This window comes from Coenobita brevimanus, chromosome 26 (assembly GCF_032717465.1).
Source record: "Coenobita brevimanus isolate Jiangsu-jjx chromosome 26, ASM3271746v2, whole genome shotgun sequence".
Taxonomy (NCBI): Eukaryota; Metazoa; Arthropoda; class Malacostraca; order Decapoda; family Coenobitidae; genus Coenobita; species Coenobita brevimanus.
Genome location: NC_136979.1, coordinates 48,574,139 through 48,590,638, shown reverse-complemented (window position 1 = coordinate 48,590,638; position 16,500 = coordinate 48,574,139). Strand labels below are relative to the sequence as shown.

Here is a 16,500-nt window from a genome sequence, read left to right as displayed (position 1 = left end):
TTTGAGATATTTGGTCAAAAACACCCTTAACAGAAAATAACTGGCTGCTGCACTTCTTTACATCTAACCATCAGTTACAATGGATTGACTAGATTTTATGATATACAGGAAAGAGTCCCACCAAATGAGAGCTGTGCTGAACACTCATACTAAGCTGTACATTTTTTTTTTTTTTTTTAACAAGTGTTCATTACATCTTAGGATCATTTTGGTAGTACAGGACATGTAATTACCTGGTTCAGTAGAAAAGACAATGACATCATCATCATCATCATTTTCATCACCATCCTAGCCCAGTTTCCCCGGAAAGACAATATATGCACAGTAATTTAAACTAAAATAAAGGTAAAATCTTACAGTTTTCTCTATATATATTATAATGAGGATGTGTTACTGGTATATACTCTTATCCATAATTTTAGTATGTTTTTAGTACAGTATATATTGTATACATTACCGATGGAAAGAAAAAGAACTCCAGATTGTTAACACAGTTGGCTCAGACTTTACAGGTACAGTAAGTGTGTCACAACATGAATGTGGTTGAACATGTATCAAGGCATAATGCTGCTTATTGAAATGCAAGTATATGAGGTACTGGGTATATTTTCACATTCACTGTAATATGCAGGCTAGTGGTACACATAAAAGAACCTCTCAGATGTAACTCACAAAGAATGCCCATTACCCATTTGTGATCCTCAGTTCTTAAAGGTAGTTGAATGAGATACTCAAGGCACTGCCTTGTTACTGGGGCTTTACAACTTTACAGCAGACAGGTGGAATTGTTTGTAAGAGAATTTATCCCTGTCAGTCTGATACCATATTGTTTATTGCACTATTTCTACTTCCTGACAGGAGTAATTATATGAGGAGGGACTTTTATAACTAAAGGGGTTAGGTAGAGCTTTGATTAACCCTGTCACTGCTAGATATCCTTCATAAATTTAATGCAGTCATCTGGTGGCAGTAAGAGTAAAATACAATAATATATCATTGGACTGAAGGTGTTAAAGTATTGTAATTTCTACCAAATTCGACAGCTTACCACAGGGGTGTATAGAATTCATAATCCTTACCCTCTGCCTGTCAAATAAGGAAAGTACACAGTTACTGTCCATTTTAATAAAGAACCAGTTATCGGCCTTGCTCATCATGTGTTCAGAATGGAAAGTTACAGGACAGAGGAGAGCAGGGAAATAATAGAAACTGGGATGAAGGGATTGAGAGAGAGTGCTTTTTTAGTCAGAAGTTGAATCTTGTTAATTTTGTTCTGTTAGGTCAGGTTGAGCATTCACTGACCCCCCCCCCCTCCCACTGTTAGATACAAGATGGCTGGTTACCATCATCTTCAGGAGGCACTACTGTAGGAATGGTGTGGGGCTAAAAACCCAGTAGCAGGCTTTGCATGACACTTTCAGGTAGGGAACTCAATCGCATTTATACCGTCATAGTTCACAATGAGATTTCTATACATACACATCTCTTCCATACAGTTGTAATCGGATTCCTGGGGTAGACTGGACTTGTTAGTCTTGGATCGAAATCATCCTAGGAGAAGGAAACCTGAATTCAGACTTGGAGCCCCTACTAGGGGTTGGTGATACTAGGGGCATATGGTCATTGAAAAATTTTGCCCAAACAACTTGTTAGTGGGACACTAGTTGTGCAAAAGCTACATAGCACTCAGTATTGCAGGTGTTGCCATCTGTGATTGAAAAAGGCTTACATATGCATGCATGGCCAAGGCCTTCAAAAATATATACAAGCAGTCACTGACCCAGAAGCAACACTTGTATGCATTCTCCATCAGTGAGTATGATTCTTGTCGGCACATATATTGATCGACACTACCAGCAAAACAATTGTAACTGATGAAAATAATCTGTTGAATTATCACAGGCAGTATATTTTAATGTAACACAAATTTTTAGGACAATATTGAAAATCTTTACAGACTGCAAGAGACTACAGTTTTTCTCGACTACCTAGTATAATTACAACTCAATAAAAGGATTTTCAGGAGTTTTGTATTTTGTTAATTATTAAATATTTCAAAAAAGCAGAAATCTGTACTGTACTAGGAAATTTAAACTCACTGTATGGGACCACTCTCTCACTCATGACTCAGACTCCCATATATTAGTTCCCAAAGCATATCCCATTCAGGGGTTGTAATATAGTAATTTTTTAAAGAATATTCTGCAAGTGCAATCATATTCAACAGAATTGTACATAGTGTTTCATATTTATTCACTGTTGTGGCTACCTACATTATGTGTATACCTGTACTGTATTTCACTGAAATAGATAAATATTTTTAGTTACTGCTAATTCTGCTGTATACAGTAATACTATGTTGCTAGCATTTATAATAAATGTGAAAACATATGTGGCCTGTGAATTTTACTTCAAAATGTATTGTGTGGTAAACAGTCATCGTCATAATATTTGAATTGGTTAGATCTGTGAGGTGCAGTCAGGATTCTAGTGGTTTAAATGATATGTGAATGATTGCAGTAAGGCAGATAAAGTAGTGGAGAAACCTTGTGAGAATGAGAAGTTCTTAATGGTATACGTGTGGGTATGGAATAAGTAGTGTGACAGCGAGAATAGGGAAGATTAATGGAAGGTTCTGCATAAGTTGTGGATGGAAAACATTCATTGTTGTGAAAGGTTTTTATGATGAAAACTAGTGAATCATCTGTAAGATGATCATGGATGTCTAAATTGGTGCAATGAGACAAAAGTTCACGATGTTCCCATAGTTCTGTTTAGAATTTTGTAAATTTCTTTGAGTGGTGTGGGTTTGAATGTAAATGGTAGGGCAGAGTAGTGATGGATGTTGAAAGAGAAGGAAATTCAATGTGATGAGCTGGTGAATGGAAAAATGAATTGGTGAGGGAGTTTAAGTAACAAGGGAAGTGCTTTCTCATTCCTTACTTTCTGCATCATACACCACTTCATTTTTAGGTTCAATAAATAGGTGAAGATGACGATGATGAGCCATACTGAAGGGTTTAATGGCAATTATTACTAACTTCTTCACAATGGAGGGCCAAACCAGAGCTAAGTAAAATCATTTGTGGGATGTTAGGATGTAACTATAAATACACTCGTACTGGGGATTCATCACAGTTAAGATCTGGCCATTGGTCCGGTTCACAAACTGATGGTACTGGAGCACAAATGATGCCCTTTCCTGGCCTAGATCATTGTTGGTGTGCAGTCACCTGTAAGTACTTAAAGATGATAAATGAAGTATAAAAGTTGAACAAAAATAGGAAAGGCCAGAGCAAGACTTCATTTTATCAGTCATTCAAACCATCTTTGTTTCATCAAGAGTGTAAGAGCCTGGAGCATGGCTACTGGTCCCAATCAGTCTTGCTTGCCCCTGAGTGGCATTGTGATCGATAAGCCCAAACTACTGAAATCCATATGGGCCCCATCCAGTTGGGGTGCATAAATCCACTAGACAACTAGGCGTCTAGTTGGTTACATGGATACTTCCCAGCGTAGTAAATGGCTTCCTGGATTACAAGTCACCAAAAGATTGCACTACACTGAGTGAAATTAATGGATGACGTTAAACCAATAAATCATAATAAGGAACTTGTGATCCTAGGATTATGTTGTAATTCTTAAAACGATTATTTCGATATAAAAATACGTAGTCAATATCCTTCTGATGTGCACAGTTGAATATGGGTAGAGAAAGGTTACATGAACAGCTACCGAGCAACTACTGAGTGATTCAGGAAAGTTTAGAAAAGAAATCATTTTTTCCTGATTGTTGACGCGACTCAGCCCTTTCTTCCCGCAGCTTGCCTCTTGAAACGGGCTACCTCTCACAACTTGGAGAAAAAATTTATCCCGTGGTTGCTTGCACTGTGTCGGAGCCTTTGATGGATCATTGTTTTATTTTAAAATTTATGCATAGGATAGTGTGTGGTCAGAGAGACTACTGATGGCGTTTTATAACTTAGCAGGTCGGCTAATAAAGTGAGACTGTTACGCCATGATACCAAGGCGTTGTACTTTAGCTGTCATTGCGTGGGTGGTGATAATGTTGGCATGGGTGGTGTGTGTGGGTGTGGTGGGTATTAGTGTGCTGACCCACCTAATACCCACGCCCACACCCACACCCACACACACGGCCGCCACGTCACCCCGCAACCAAGACGGTCCAACTCGCCAGGTCTTCAGGATCAAGGAAGGTCATGACGTTGTCGGGATTTTTGAGGACGGAATTTCAAAGCAAGCATCTCAAAAAAGGACTGGGTGGGCCAAAACAGTGTGGGACAACATCAGGCTGAAGATGAACAGGCAGGAGAAGCTGAAGTGGACAGAGGTAAAACAAGATTCAAGGCAAGATGGAAGTAAACAAGCCAGGCCTGAACGAGATGAACTTGGAAGGGAGGAAAAGTCTGGGTGGTCAGAGATGAAACAGGACACAAGGCATAATGAAAATCAACGTGTCAGGACTAAACGACATAAAAGGAAGCAGAAGGGGCCACACTGGGGAGAAACGAAATGGCACAAGGCAAGACGGGAGGGAAATAAGTATGTTACGATTCGGCGAAATGAAACTCGGCAGGGCAGGGCAAGGGGTGGCGGTGGTGCTGAGGCGGGGAGTGACATTGTGCCCATCAATAGTGAGAGTCAGAGCAACAGCACAGCAGACCGCCTACTGGGCCTGCTGACCCGCCCCACGGCTACCTGCCGCAAGATGGTGAGGGTTGGCGGACGCTCCTGCATCGGTGCCTACGACGGGTCCAAGGTCAGTATTCCACACTGCCAGCGCCCCCCCCCTCCCCCCCCCTTTTTTTTTTTACGCATTATGTAGAACAAATACTTGCTATAAGCTCTAGAATCAGCTTGCGAAAACTTGCAGCACCGAATTACGTTATAAATACCAGGGGCTGTTGGGGGTGGGAGGAGGGATGTTCGTGTTAGTTGACGCGAGGGGGCAGATAGTTGAAGTACGTAGAAGACCGTTTCACTACAGGTTTTATATAAACCAGCTCTACCTCGGTTACTGAGGAGTCTATTTAATTATATAATGAATCAGTCAAGAACAGTGGTGAAGCCATGGGGGGCGTTGGGGCCCCGGACCCCCAATCAGACTGCCCTGCCCCCCATCCTCCATTAAAAAGTATAAATTCAAGTGTGCTGTTTGTATAACATTGCTATAAAAGCTGCTGTATCAGCTCAGTTCCCATGGTGGTAGCATTCTCTTCTCATAAGTATAGGCAACTCTTTAGTCTCAGAATTGATCCCCTGGAGAATCATAATTAATAACTCTACGCCAGTGGACGCTATTTTCATTTTGCTCAAGAAACTGTGTCGCCGAAGACCCCATGAAAATAATAGATTATGATGGCGCGCTTTTTTTTTTTTTTTTTTAATACATATATTCTGTATATACCTAGATCAGGGACGTACCTAAAAAGAACTGAAGTGTGTTTGTAGGGGAGGGGGGAGGGCATGGAGCCTACTGCCAGACCTGCAGCTAGACGTGAAAGAGAAACTTAAATCGACGGCTCTTGTTTGTGGAATGTTTGGTGGGTGCTTTTAAAGTCATGCTTTGTTGTGTTTGTAATTGATAAAAAATGCCCCCCCCCACCTCCAAAATTTCTGCAAGATGCGGTTGAGACATTATTCGTGGCTAATCCTGTCAGTATCCTCCCCGAATACAAATTATGGACCCATAATTTTGTTATACACGGTTTGTTTTTACAAGGCAAAAATTCGTAATCCCTTTACACCTTAGGTAGATGGCCAGAGCTTTGTCAGATTGGAGGACTAATATGACTTGTAATCAAAGGAAGTTGTTCCTCTCTCAGAGCTGTCGAGGCTCGTCGGATTTCATGCAACCACAGTTTAGTATTCAAATTGTGGCAGTTGTGCCAGCAGCAATGACCTTAAGCCTCTTAGGGCCTGGGCAGGAGAGTCAAGGAGGCCCTCCAGCATAACTTGTGACTTACATATCCTGGCATTAAAATACCAGTAGCCTTTTTTGTAGGACATTTCAAGTTCTAAGTCGTTTTTACTTAACCGTGATGTTAAGTGAAAACTATAATCGTATTTAAGTACGGTATGTTTCATTTATGTTAATATTAGCCAACTTTAGGGGCCCTGAGCAGTTGCCCAAACTGCCCACCCCTTAAGCCACCACTGTTAGATAAAACAAAACTCACTACAGTTAGAGAGAAGACAGAAAAGACCAAATAGAAAGAATTTTGGTGCCATGCATTCCTGTCAGCGTAGTAGGTTTTCTTTCACGTCTTCTTTACCACTTTATTTCTGCATGTGGCACCTTATTATTCACTTTTAGGTCACGCATTCTTTGTACTAAGAAAGTAGTAGGAGAATACTGAAGTGCAATATCCAGGATAAAGCTTTAAGAGAGCTGTGTAAGAATCTCTTCTAAACTAACGAGATGCGCTGTGTTTCCTGTTTTTCCCCCTTCCACCAAGGCCCGTACTCTCTTTAGTTAAGGAAGCTCCATGACACCTCTACCTTAGCGATTTGTTTCTGGATATGGCTGGTTAATAGGGGTAGGTGGGGACGCTCACCATCCACTCACTCGATGAAATGCTGCTCTCGGGTGACTTCTTTCTTCTCGTCCTTCCGTCTTTCCATACTTCCTCTTGTCTTTCCTTCATTATTTCCTCTTCTTTCTGTCTGTGGGTGACTCTACACTGAGTGACAAACCAAATGGTTTCCTGTACACCAGGATACCATTTATTGTGCTGGATGGTAACCAATAACCAAATTATGGCGCCTGGTGGTTTAGTGGGTAATTAAGTCGTTCCAGTCGGATTGAGCCTGGAAGTTTACATCCAAGGAGTGGTAGGGGTTTATTGCTCACGTAATGCCACCCAGAGATGAGTGAGGCTTGTCACTCTCATCTTAAATGTGCAGGACCAACTTGCCCAGCCCCCGGCTGCTATGCTCCTCATGGGGCAACACAAGATTAGATGATGATGATGATGATGGTTGGTTAATATCCTTTTGTACGGTATTCATGCTGAGTATGACGATGTTGGAAGGAATTATACAACACAATATGAGAGTAAGTTGTAATATGCAGAATAAATGGAATGGAAGTGATGTTAGGGAGTTTCACTAATAGGCGAGAATGCGGGCCAAAGTTTATCCGTATTCTCGTTATAGAAAAAACCATTAGCACTTGTCCTAATTATTTCATTATACATATAGCGCCGTGTCTCGTAATTTATTAATTTTAGCGATCTGCTTTGGATCAATAATGTACAATAGATTATCAAGTGTGTGTTTATATATATATATACACACACACACACACACACACACACACACATACATACAAGATCAACAAGAGGGAAAAACAAGTTATATAGATAGATAAGTAGCGTAGGAAGAGGCGTTACGAAATCCTAGCCGATCAAAATACCGCCCTTTATGGATAACATAATGACTTAGGAAGTTTTGAACACTTCGTAATACCTTGTGTAGTGGGTAGTACAGTACACCTCAATATACTCGTCTTGCATGTTATTGATGCGAGCTATGTCGGGAAAAAAAATGCAAGGGCCATATAAGAGATTAAGCTTGGTGTAGCAGCTGTAGCTAATATGAAAAATAAATAGCTAAGAAAGAGGTGCTACGAAGCCTTCTGGACCAATTAGAGTTCTGCTCGTAATCTAGTATTTCTCATGACAGCTGGTGTGCTTGGACCCGGGGCTCTCTCTCAAGCCGGGCCGCTGTCTCGTCTATTCCTTCGGTGTTGGTCATGATTTTACTTTCGACGAGCACATGCAGGTGAGATCAATGCACTGTTCTTATAACTATTGTTGCCAGTATTGATAGCTTTGCTGCTGCACCTGCCCTAACATACAAGTTTGAATAACCTGTTTCCGTTAATAATATTACATCATTCAAGTTGGCAAAATTGTTAACATTTCCATTTTAGCGAGACTCTCTCTCTCTCTCTCTCTCTCTCTCTCTCCACACGCATTTCCTTGCTCACTCACCATGTATATTATTTATGTGCTAATGTGTTTGTAATATGTGTGAGTATGTCTGGTTAGCGTGCATTAAGATAAATGACGAAACCAGTCACAGACCTACGTTGTTTCATATATTTAGCCTGGAACCTCCCTAGTACATCTTCCTTTCTAGCCTATGGATAAACACGTCCATTTTCTTTTCCATGTTATATACTGTATTCAGTACAAAATATGAATAAGTTACGATAACACACCGAAGTGCAATATGAAAAATAAAAGTAGAGGTTGAGAACTTCCTGCGCGAAGGTCCCTAGTACCGGTGGGCAAAGTTACAGGTCTGTCGAAAATAGATGTTTCATCAGGAAAGACTTGCCAGTATTACATAAGCATCCCTAGTTCCATGTTGTACCTGCAGAAACAGTTGCGAGTAAAAAAAAAAAAAAAATCATAAATATTGTTGGTCGCAGGTGAGATGATCAGTCCGGCAGTTACCACGGCACCCATGTTTCTCTTTATTCTTTAGTATTGTTCTTTTCCCATTAAGTGTTCCCGTGATCACTGAGCTCCTTTGTTCTTTTTTCCCAAAAGTTATATATTACAGTTTTGTCCTCGATGTTTTTTCTTTTTTTCTACGTATACTTTATTCTTGTTCTGATATTCATTGCACTCCAATATAAAATGTTTTAGGTTTTCTATTGCCCTTTCACAGAACGGAAAGTCAGTATTTTCTCCTGTGTGCTCTAATTACATTCCTTAGGTTTACCATATTTGTTCTTGCCTTAAAAAAAGATTATAGATGGCATAGTGTTATCGTATATTTTGTCTACATTTCCGTTTTACCCTTCCACCTTCTGTAGGTTGTTATACAGTACTTCCTTACTCTGTATTTCATCTCAATTTCTTTGGCTCCCCTTTTTCTTTTCTATTAGATCTTTTTTCGTGTTTTCAATATTGAAAGCTGCTGTTAATTCTTTGTAGATATCATTTACTTTCTCCTATTACTGTTTACCGGCCGACATACTAATTTCAAATACTCTTCGCTAGCATTTCCACCTGTCTGTAGTATATATCCTTTGTATATACCGGTATGTGAGCCTTGCCCCCATTATTTTTGTCTCCATTATTGAAGCTCCCAGCTCTCCCCTAAGACATGCAATAGGTGTCCTTGCAGATTCGCCTATAACATTGCTCTGTACACAGAATTTTCAATCCGTTACAACTTACATTTTTCATGCATGTTGAAATCCACTGTACGTGCTCCATGCAGAATAGATGGTAGAGTTACGGCTTTCCAATATGTTTTACCAACCATTAATTTATTACAACTCCTTGCTATTACACTATATGATAAATTTGCCAATCTTTGTGCATTCTTCATAATTTCATTTTTGTGCTCCTGGAAACAGTTCCTTGAGTTATTTTTTTCTACTTTTAATTACTTTATCTTCTCTAAACCACACTTCTGACTGGCTTCCTTAGTATTGTACTTTTAAATTACTCTTTGTTTCTATTATATTTTCTGACAACCGAAGGCCATCGTTTTCAAAGAAAATATTGTAGTACATTAATATCTTGGTCTCTGTATCCATATTTTCTTTTCTTCAAGTATTTATAACTATCTATCAATCTATCTATTTCCAGATGCCATAATCCTGTAAGGGGTGACCATTTGACATTTAGTCGTTTTACGGGGAGGGGCATTAACCCTCAACCAACCCACTTATTAGGGAGCACGTATGGTTTGGTTATATGGTTACCATCCAGTGCAGTAAATGGTTTCTTGACTTACAGGAAACCATTAGGCTTGTCACTCAATGTAATGCCACCTGTACAGGAAATAAAAGCAATAAGAAGTGACAGGCAAGATGGGAGAAATAGGAAGAGAGGAGGGCAGGCACAGAAAAAGAATGATAAAGGCTAAGGAAGAAGTAGGGAGCACTACATCAAGTGAGTGGATGATGGTCACCACCACCTGTGTCAAAAATTATTAATTTAAACAAGGTAGTTGAACAAGTATACCCCTGCCTTATTCCTCCCGTAACAATTCTATCTTTTTTTTTACAAACACGTATTTTCGTTTTGTCTCCTTTATAAGTGTTAATAACGCACTTTATTATACTCTATTGGGGTGTACTATGTAATTTTTGAGTGCTGCTATAAGCTTCTCCCCCTTTATTGAATTGTACGCTTTACTAAAATTCACTGCTGCTTCTATGTGTATGACCTTCTTATACTATGTTGTAATATGAGTAAGTTGTCTTCTGCTGTGAAACCTGCCTGTTCTTTTTTGTCTTCATTTATTTTTAGGTGTTTTTCACATTTCTCTTTTAAAATATTCATGAATATTTTATGCTGGTATGAGATTATGGTTAAGGAGCTCAGCCTTAAGTCCTTTGGTTATGGATATGTCACTTTGGGAATCATTACTGTCCAAGACTCTTTCCAACCCCCTTGTATTTCTAAGGTTTCCAACACTTCATTTAGGCATCTTGTTAATGTTTTCACTCCCACATCACTTTCTTTAAGTATCTTCCAAAATTCTGGCTTTAATTAATCTGGGTCGGATGCTTTCCCATTGCTTAATTTACCCAAACTTATTTGTTATATCCTCTTCTGTCGTCACATGACCTTCCATCCTCCCTATGCTTTTGCCTATTCTTCCAGTCATGTCCATGTGTTCTCTTAATTCCTCGGGTATACTGATCTGCATTTCTGTATTTAACTGAACATTTACTGTGTTCTTTTTTGTATTTCTTATAGACAGCACATGTTTCCTCTTGCCAGACTTCTTCAGTTTTATTTTCATGATCTGTATGTGCAGGATGCAGGCTGTGAGGTGCATGCGTGGGATCATGACACCGACCATGAGCAATATGATCACCGCATCGGACCCACGGCATTCTTCCACAAGGCCAGGGTCGGCCCCAGAACAGGACTGGTCAGGTGAGGTGGTTAGCATCCTCAGGCATTGGGTCAAAACTTTGTAGGCTAATCATTACACAGTCTTCACTGTCAAATGCAAATTGGTTCTCCACTTTAGTACCGTAGTGTGTAGGAGTGATCGTTCATACTTCCTGTACACTCATGGAGCCACATAGCACTTTACAAAGAAACCAGGATATTATTGCAGTCTTGGGCAGTCACATCCTTCACTTAGGCTAGTTAGCTTTGTTTGGTTAAGTAAGTTTAATCAGGTTAACTTAGTTGGGCAAGGTTAGATTAGGTTTGAAATAAAATCAGAATAACATTGACTGCCCCAAAATGCAAATTTTCTCAAACCAGAGTGCATATTACAGTGGAAAATGCAACAAGATCATTTGTGACTGACCTAGCCCAAATCAATGCTTTAGAGACTGTAAGAAGTGGTCGAGATTTTTTTACAAATGTGGCCTTTGTCAGGTTGTTATTATTATTATTATTATTATTATTATTATTATTATTATTATTATTATTACAGTATTATTATTATCATTATTATTATTATTAATGGAGGAGGTCCCAGAGTTGAGGATTTAAGACAGATGAATATTTTATTGGTATAAGCAAGTATATTTTATTACAGCTGGTACAGTAGCCAGTGAGGAATGCAGTTTGAAATAGTTCAGTCATTTATGTTGTTGATGTAATATGTATGTTACAAAAGTCTGAACCTGACAAACATTTTCACAGCAACTGTACGCACTAAATCACTAGTGTCCGATACTGAACATTCCAGTTTAGCTCTGATTGATGTCCATTGAGTGGTGTTTTGTCTGCCATCTATGACAGTTTTGTCAGGGTACTGATGTAGAGTTTGTGTGTGTTTGTGAGAGAGAGAGAGAAAGAGAGCAAGTTATGCCTTCTGAGGGTATGCTTTAGCCACTTTTGTTGTGGTGAAACTGTCACCCCAGACAGGGCAAGCACCTTTGCATGCTGTGCTTGTGAAGGTGCTTGTCAGCTGTAACTTACTATTGACATTGAGGTTGTCAGTATATCATATCTTGTGAAGATGCCAAAATGCTTGCCTGCATTGGCCGGGGTCACCTTATGGTGGTTCTCTATGCTGCTTGATCTCTGGCAGCCTCTCTGTTCAGTCCCTTATCCTTGAGGTCACATTTTTATGACCTTGATTTATATACATATATTTTTTTATCTGCCTCTCACAACCCTACCCTCAACATTCACACCTCTCACCTTCCACACCCAATAGTTATTCTCCATCCTTTCAGCAAGCCCAGGCCCTCTCAATCTACCCCTCCTCATCACAACACCAGTACATTCAAGTCCCATCCTTCATTCAACTCTTCATTTGCAGTCCTAGCCCCGCCCAGCCTCACATTCAAGAACACATACATCCATGAAATCATTGCCATTTTTGTACGTTTGAGCCTATGAATATCCTCATCCTTTACTGCCCAGGTTTTAATATGACACAGCATTACACCCCTAACACATGCTGCTTACAAGGATCCCGTAGCACAGAGAGCGAGAGAGCCCTCTTAGTGTCAGTAGCATAATTAGAGTATACAAGCTCTCTTTATTGAGTCTGACATAAGTGGGGCAAGGGTGGGGTGGGGAACAAATTTTTAAATCTCTGATTCAGTACACAGTGGAATCTGCAAGCAGTGATGGCATGCGTTAAGTAAACATGTAGATAATTATAGTTATCTGGTATCATCCACTCACAAAATGTAGTGCAACCTACTTTTTCCTTCACCTTTATCATTCTAGGCTAATTCTGTCAGCAGTCCTCTCATTCTGTTTCTCTCATCCTTCCTGTCACATTTTATTACTTGTGCATCAGCTTCAGGTGGCTCTACTTTGATTGACAAATCTAATCCAGGAAATCATTTACAACTGGGTGATAACAACATATCCCAATATCAAGGTAATGTGGAGCCTACTGTGGTGTGTCTGTTAACTAGAGGGGTGACAAAAATGTGGTGCCAATCCTGGAACCAAACCTCCACACCCTTCCCTGCATATTGCTGCAATCTGCCACAAGGGAACATCAGTTCACTGTATGGGACAGCCCCTGCAGGGATGTGATAGCTGTTGGATTGACTGTAGCTATTAGGTACTACAAGTATATTGTGAAGCACATCACTGTGGATGGTTAAGCCCATGAGATGGAGCCAGGATTTGGGTGTGTGAATGAGAATGTGTCTTGTGGCCCATTTAGTTGGGTGTGCTATTGCTTAGTTCTGCACGTAATTATTTGTTTTGTCTTGCTTTCTTGACTGCCTCACGCCATCCTTGGGTGGGAAAAAGAGGTTGGGATGATGCTTGTAAATGGTGAAGGTGGTTTCAGTGTCCTCTCATGTGTTCCTTGTTTTGACCCATACAGCTTCTGTGATGAAGGGCCAGGTGGGAGCAACTGTGACCCACCCATCTACTACCAGACCCTTGCAGACATACGCAGGTAAAGCATCGCTCTTAGTGTGCATTTTCCAAGCAGACGAAGGTGTGTACCTCTTTTTCTGCCCAGTTGACATCCTGATGGAGTCAGACTGAAGGGTTGGTTTTACTAGTAACCAAGGAAACTCATGGCTACCCCATAACCAAGGCTTATTGAATTTTATGCCACCACAACTTAGTAATCAAGATCCATTAGGAAAAAACAGACTGTAATCATACTTACAGTACAGCTGTAAGTAAAATACAGTATTGCTCATTCACAGGAGACAGGCTGACAATAGTTAGCTGATTGGAAAGATAACATAGTATTTTTTCCCCATCACCAACCCTATTATGGTAGTAGTAGTAAGTTTCAATTTGAGGCTTATCTGGATGTGAACTGCAGGCTGAAGGCCCTCTTTTCCAAATTCTCCTTTTGTGGGATAGGGAGTGAGTTGAGTTGTTTGTATAACCAGGCAGGAGGGTTGCCTGGCCATATCGGTGCCACCAGTAGAATGTGTCCCTCATCAGCACCATCACTGACCCAACCAGCTGAAGTGTTTGCCCATGATAGTGGAAGGATTTGTGAGAGAGGTTTCAGTCTCATCAATCCAAAGACATCTTCCCCCAAAGTGATATATAATTTATTATTATCAGGATTAAGATTATTAAGTGGGTGTCCTCAAGATGAAGAAGTTAGCAAAGATTGATACCAGTAATAAGAGGGATGCTCCTGCTGTTGCTGGCGGTGATACTGATAGTGATATAATACTGCAACTGGTGATGACAATAGTGAGGATGATAGTTATGATGCTGGTTGCTACTATTGATAATGAGGATTGGGAAAAAGGTCAGGATGATGATGGTGATAATGGTTAACATTTCTTTACAGGTCACTTGGTCATGAAGGTCGAGTTGTGGACTACCTGAAGCTGGACATAGAGGGTGGAGAGTGGGGAGTGTTGAAACAGGCCCTCGCTCACCCTCCATCACGCTCACTCATTGCTGCTGCTTCACATCTCTCACTTGAGGTAACACATCAGGATGCTTATCAGATCTGTCACTTAATCATTGCTCCCTTTTCACTTTCTTGAATGAGAGTAAAAAAGCACATCATTAGAAGGCTTTATATAAACAGTACAGTACTGCACTTGCATGTCAGCTTTTTTCACCTGATGGCAGCTCTCCATGCTACCTGATTTCTGGCAGCATATCAATTCAGTCCTTTAATCCTGAGGTCACTTTGCAGGACCTCATCCAAAGTCTTCATAGGTTTGCTACTTGGTACTCAGCCCCTCCACATTCATACTGATAGATCTCTACACCTAAGCTAGTTTACCTCCATTCACATCCAGTCATCTTGCATTCTCTCCAAACCACCTCATTCTGCCTCATCAGGTCACATCATTGCACACTTACCAGCTGATCTCTGTTGCTGTTTTCCAGTTCTGTCTTCCAGGTTTCAGGGAAGCACTACAAAGCTATCTAGCTATCCTCATCCATGTACACTTTAATCATTGTACAGTATGTCCTCCTTTACTGTTAGAATCCACTACCATTATGCATTTCACTTTGCACATATGCAGTGTGTATCATCATCATCATCATCTGATTCTGTGTTCCATATATGTAAAGGGAAAGTCCCTCAGTGTCAGGAGAGGTACTAGTTCCTGAAACTTCTTCCTTCCATTCCTAGCTCCAGCAAGAGTTAGCTTCTGCACCCTCCAGGACTTCCCCCCATTCCATACACACACATGTGCACATGCATAATTTGTTTCATATTTTTCTCTGTAGATGCACTTCACATTACCTATCAAGTAGTCAATCAGCTGATTACCAGATTAAAAGGGGGACACCAAACCTGTATCATGCATGACCCTTTACATAATTCAGCCAACCAGCGTAATGCTATCAGTACCCTAGCCTCATCAGTGTCCAAACTTTTATATTTCAGTCATTTACAATATCTGTCCACCTTTTTCTTGGTCTGGCACATTTCTCCCACCTTCAAATTCACCTACATACACCCTTTTCACCACCCTGTATACATCCAGTCATTCCATATGACCATACCATCTAATCACACACTCTTCAGCCCGGGTGTCAACAGACGTATTTACTGTAGTTTTATTTTTTCTTTGCTGAAGTAGAATTTTATGTTCAGTAGTAATGATGTCATTTGATTTTGTGACCCATTTAAATAGGCATCTGTTTAATGGTCCTCCCACTTTTATACATTTTGTTTTAGCTCTTATCTTATCTCGTCTTTTAGGTGAGAATTGGGGTTAGGGTGATGATTATTTTTATCGTATTCAGGATGTGAATTACAGTAAAGTACTTATAAAGATTAGATGATGAATGAATGAATGAAATATTATACATGGCATTTTTGTAACTATAATAGGATATTCCTGGTTATAAGTTTCTTTTGTTGACATGGTCATTGAAGTAGAGGGGCAAAAACATTGTACAGAAATATACTGTATCATTTTTTAAAAAATTTATTGATTTTTTTTTAATGTTGACTTCACTGATATGTGTCCACACATCAGCAGGTGGTGTCATATTATTGGACTCATGCTAATCCTTATATCATGTTCTGCATCTACTCATGTGCAGTATTGGTATAGTTAAAAGATATTCAACATATAAGATTACAATTTTACTTCTGGTACAGATTCACTTCGATGCTTTGCGCCATAAGAAGACTTTGGAGGAAAAAGAAGCATTGCTAGGTTCATACCTAGCCACCCTGCAGGACCTAGGCAGTCTAGGCCTTCGCATGGTAGCCTACGAGGAGAACGAACTCAACCCACAGTACGAGCATTTGGGTGGGGTGCAGCTGGCTCTATATGCGGAGGTCCTCTATGTCAACACCAGCCCAGTTCGCCAAGTTCTTATCTAGTAGCTACAGTAAGTCCCTGTTATTAGTCAATCCTCGTTATAAGTAGAATAACTTCAAGACAATGTAAATACTGGGTAGCCCTTTTTTTTTAATATAACTAAATCTACTGTAAATTGTAGAAAATTTCCCTCATAAATTCCGTTGTTATCTATAAAACTTTTTTGCCAGTTCCTCTAATACTGTATATGATAAAGTTGTGCTATAACACATCTGATTGAGTAATTG

General features: G+C 40.0%; 1 protein-coding gene across 1 annotated transcript; it reads left to right on the top strand.

Annotated features, from left to right (window-relative positions):
• Positions 1–4,318: 4,318 nt before the first annotated feature.
• Positions 4,319–16,275, top strand: LOC145394119 (uncharacterized). Its single transcript, XM_080268099.1, has 6 exons — positions 4,319–4,780; positions 7,708–7,806; positions 10,816–10,937; positions 13,321–13,395; positions 14,263–14,401; positions 16,048–16,275. Exons 1-6 carry the CDS (start codon positions 4,319–4,321, stop codon positions 16,273–16,275), a joined length of 1,125 nt encoding a protein of 374 aa, XP_080124225.1.
• Positions 16,276–16,500: the final 225 nt, after the last annotated feature.

Coding starts and splice junctions, on each gene's coding strand:
- LOC145394119 (XM_080268099.1), top strand. CDS start 4,319: ATGAACAGGCAGGAGAAGCTGAAGTGGACAGAGGTAAAACAAGATTCA. Junction 13,396..14,262: donor ACCCTTGCAGACATACGCAG/GTAAAGCATCGC, acceptor ATTTCTTTACAG/GTCACTTGGTCATGAAGGTC. Junction 14,402..16,047: donor CTTCACATCTCTCACTTGAG/GTAACACATCAG, acceptor CTTCTGGTACAG/ATTCACTTCGATGCTTTGCG.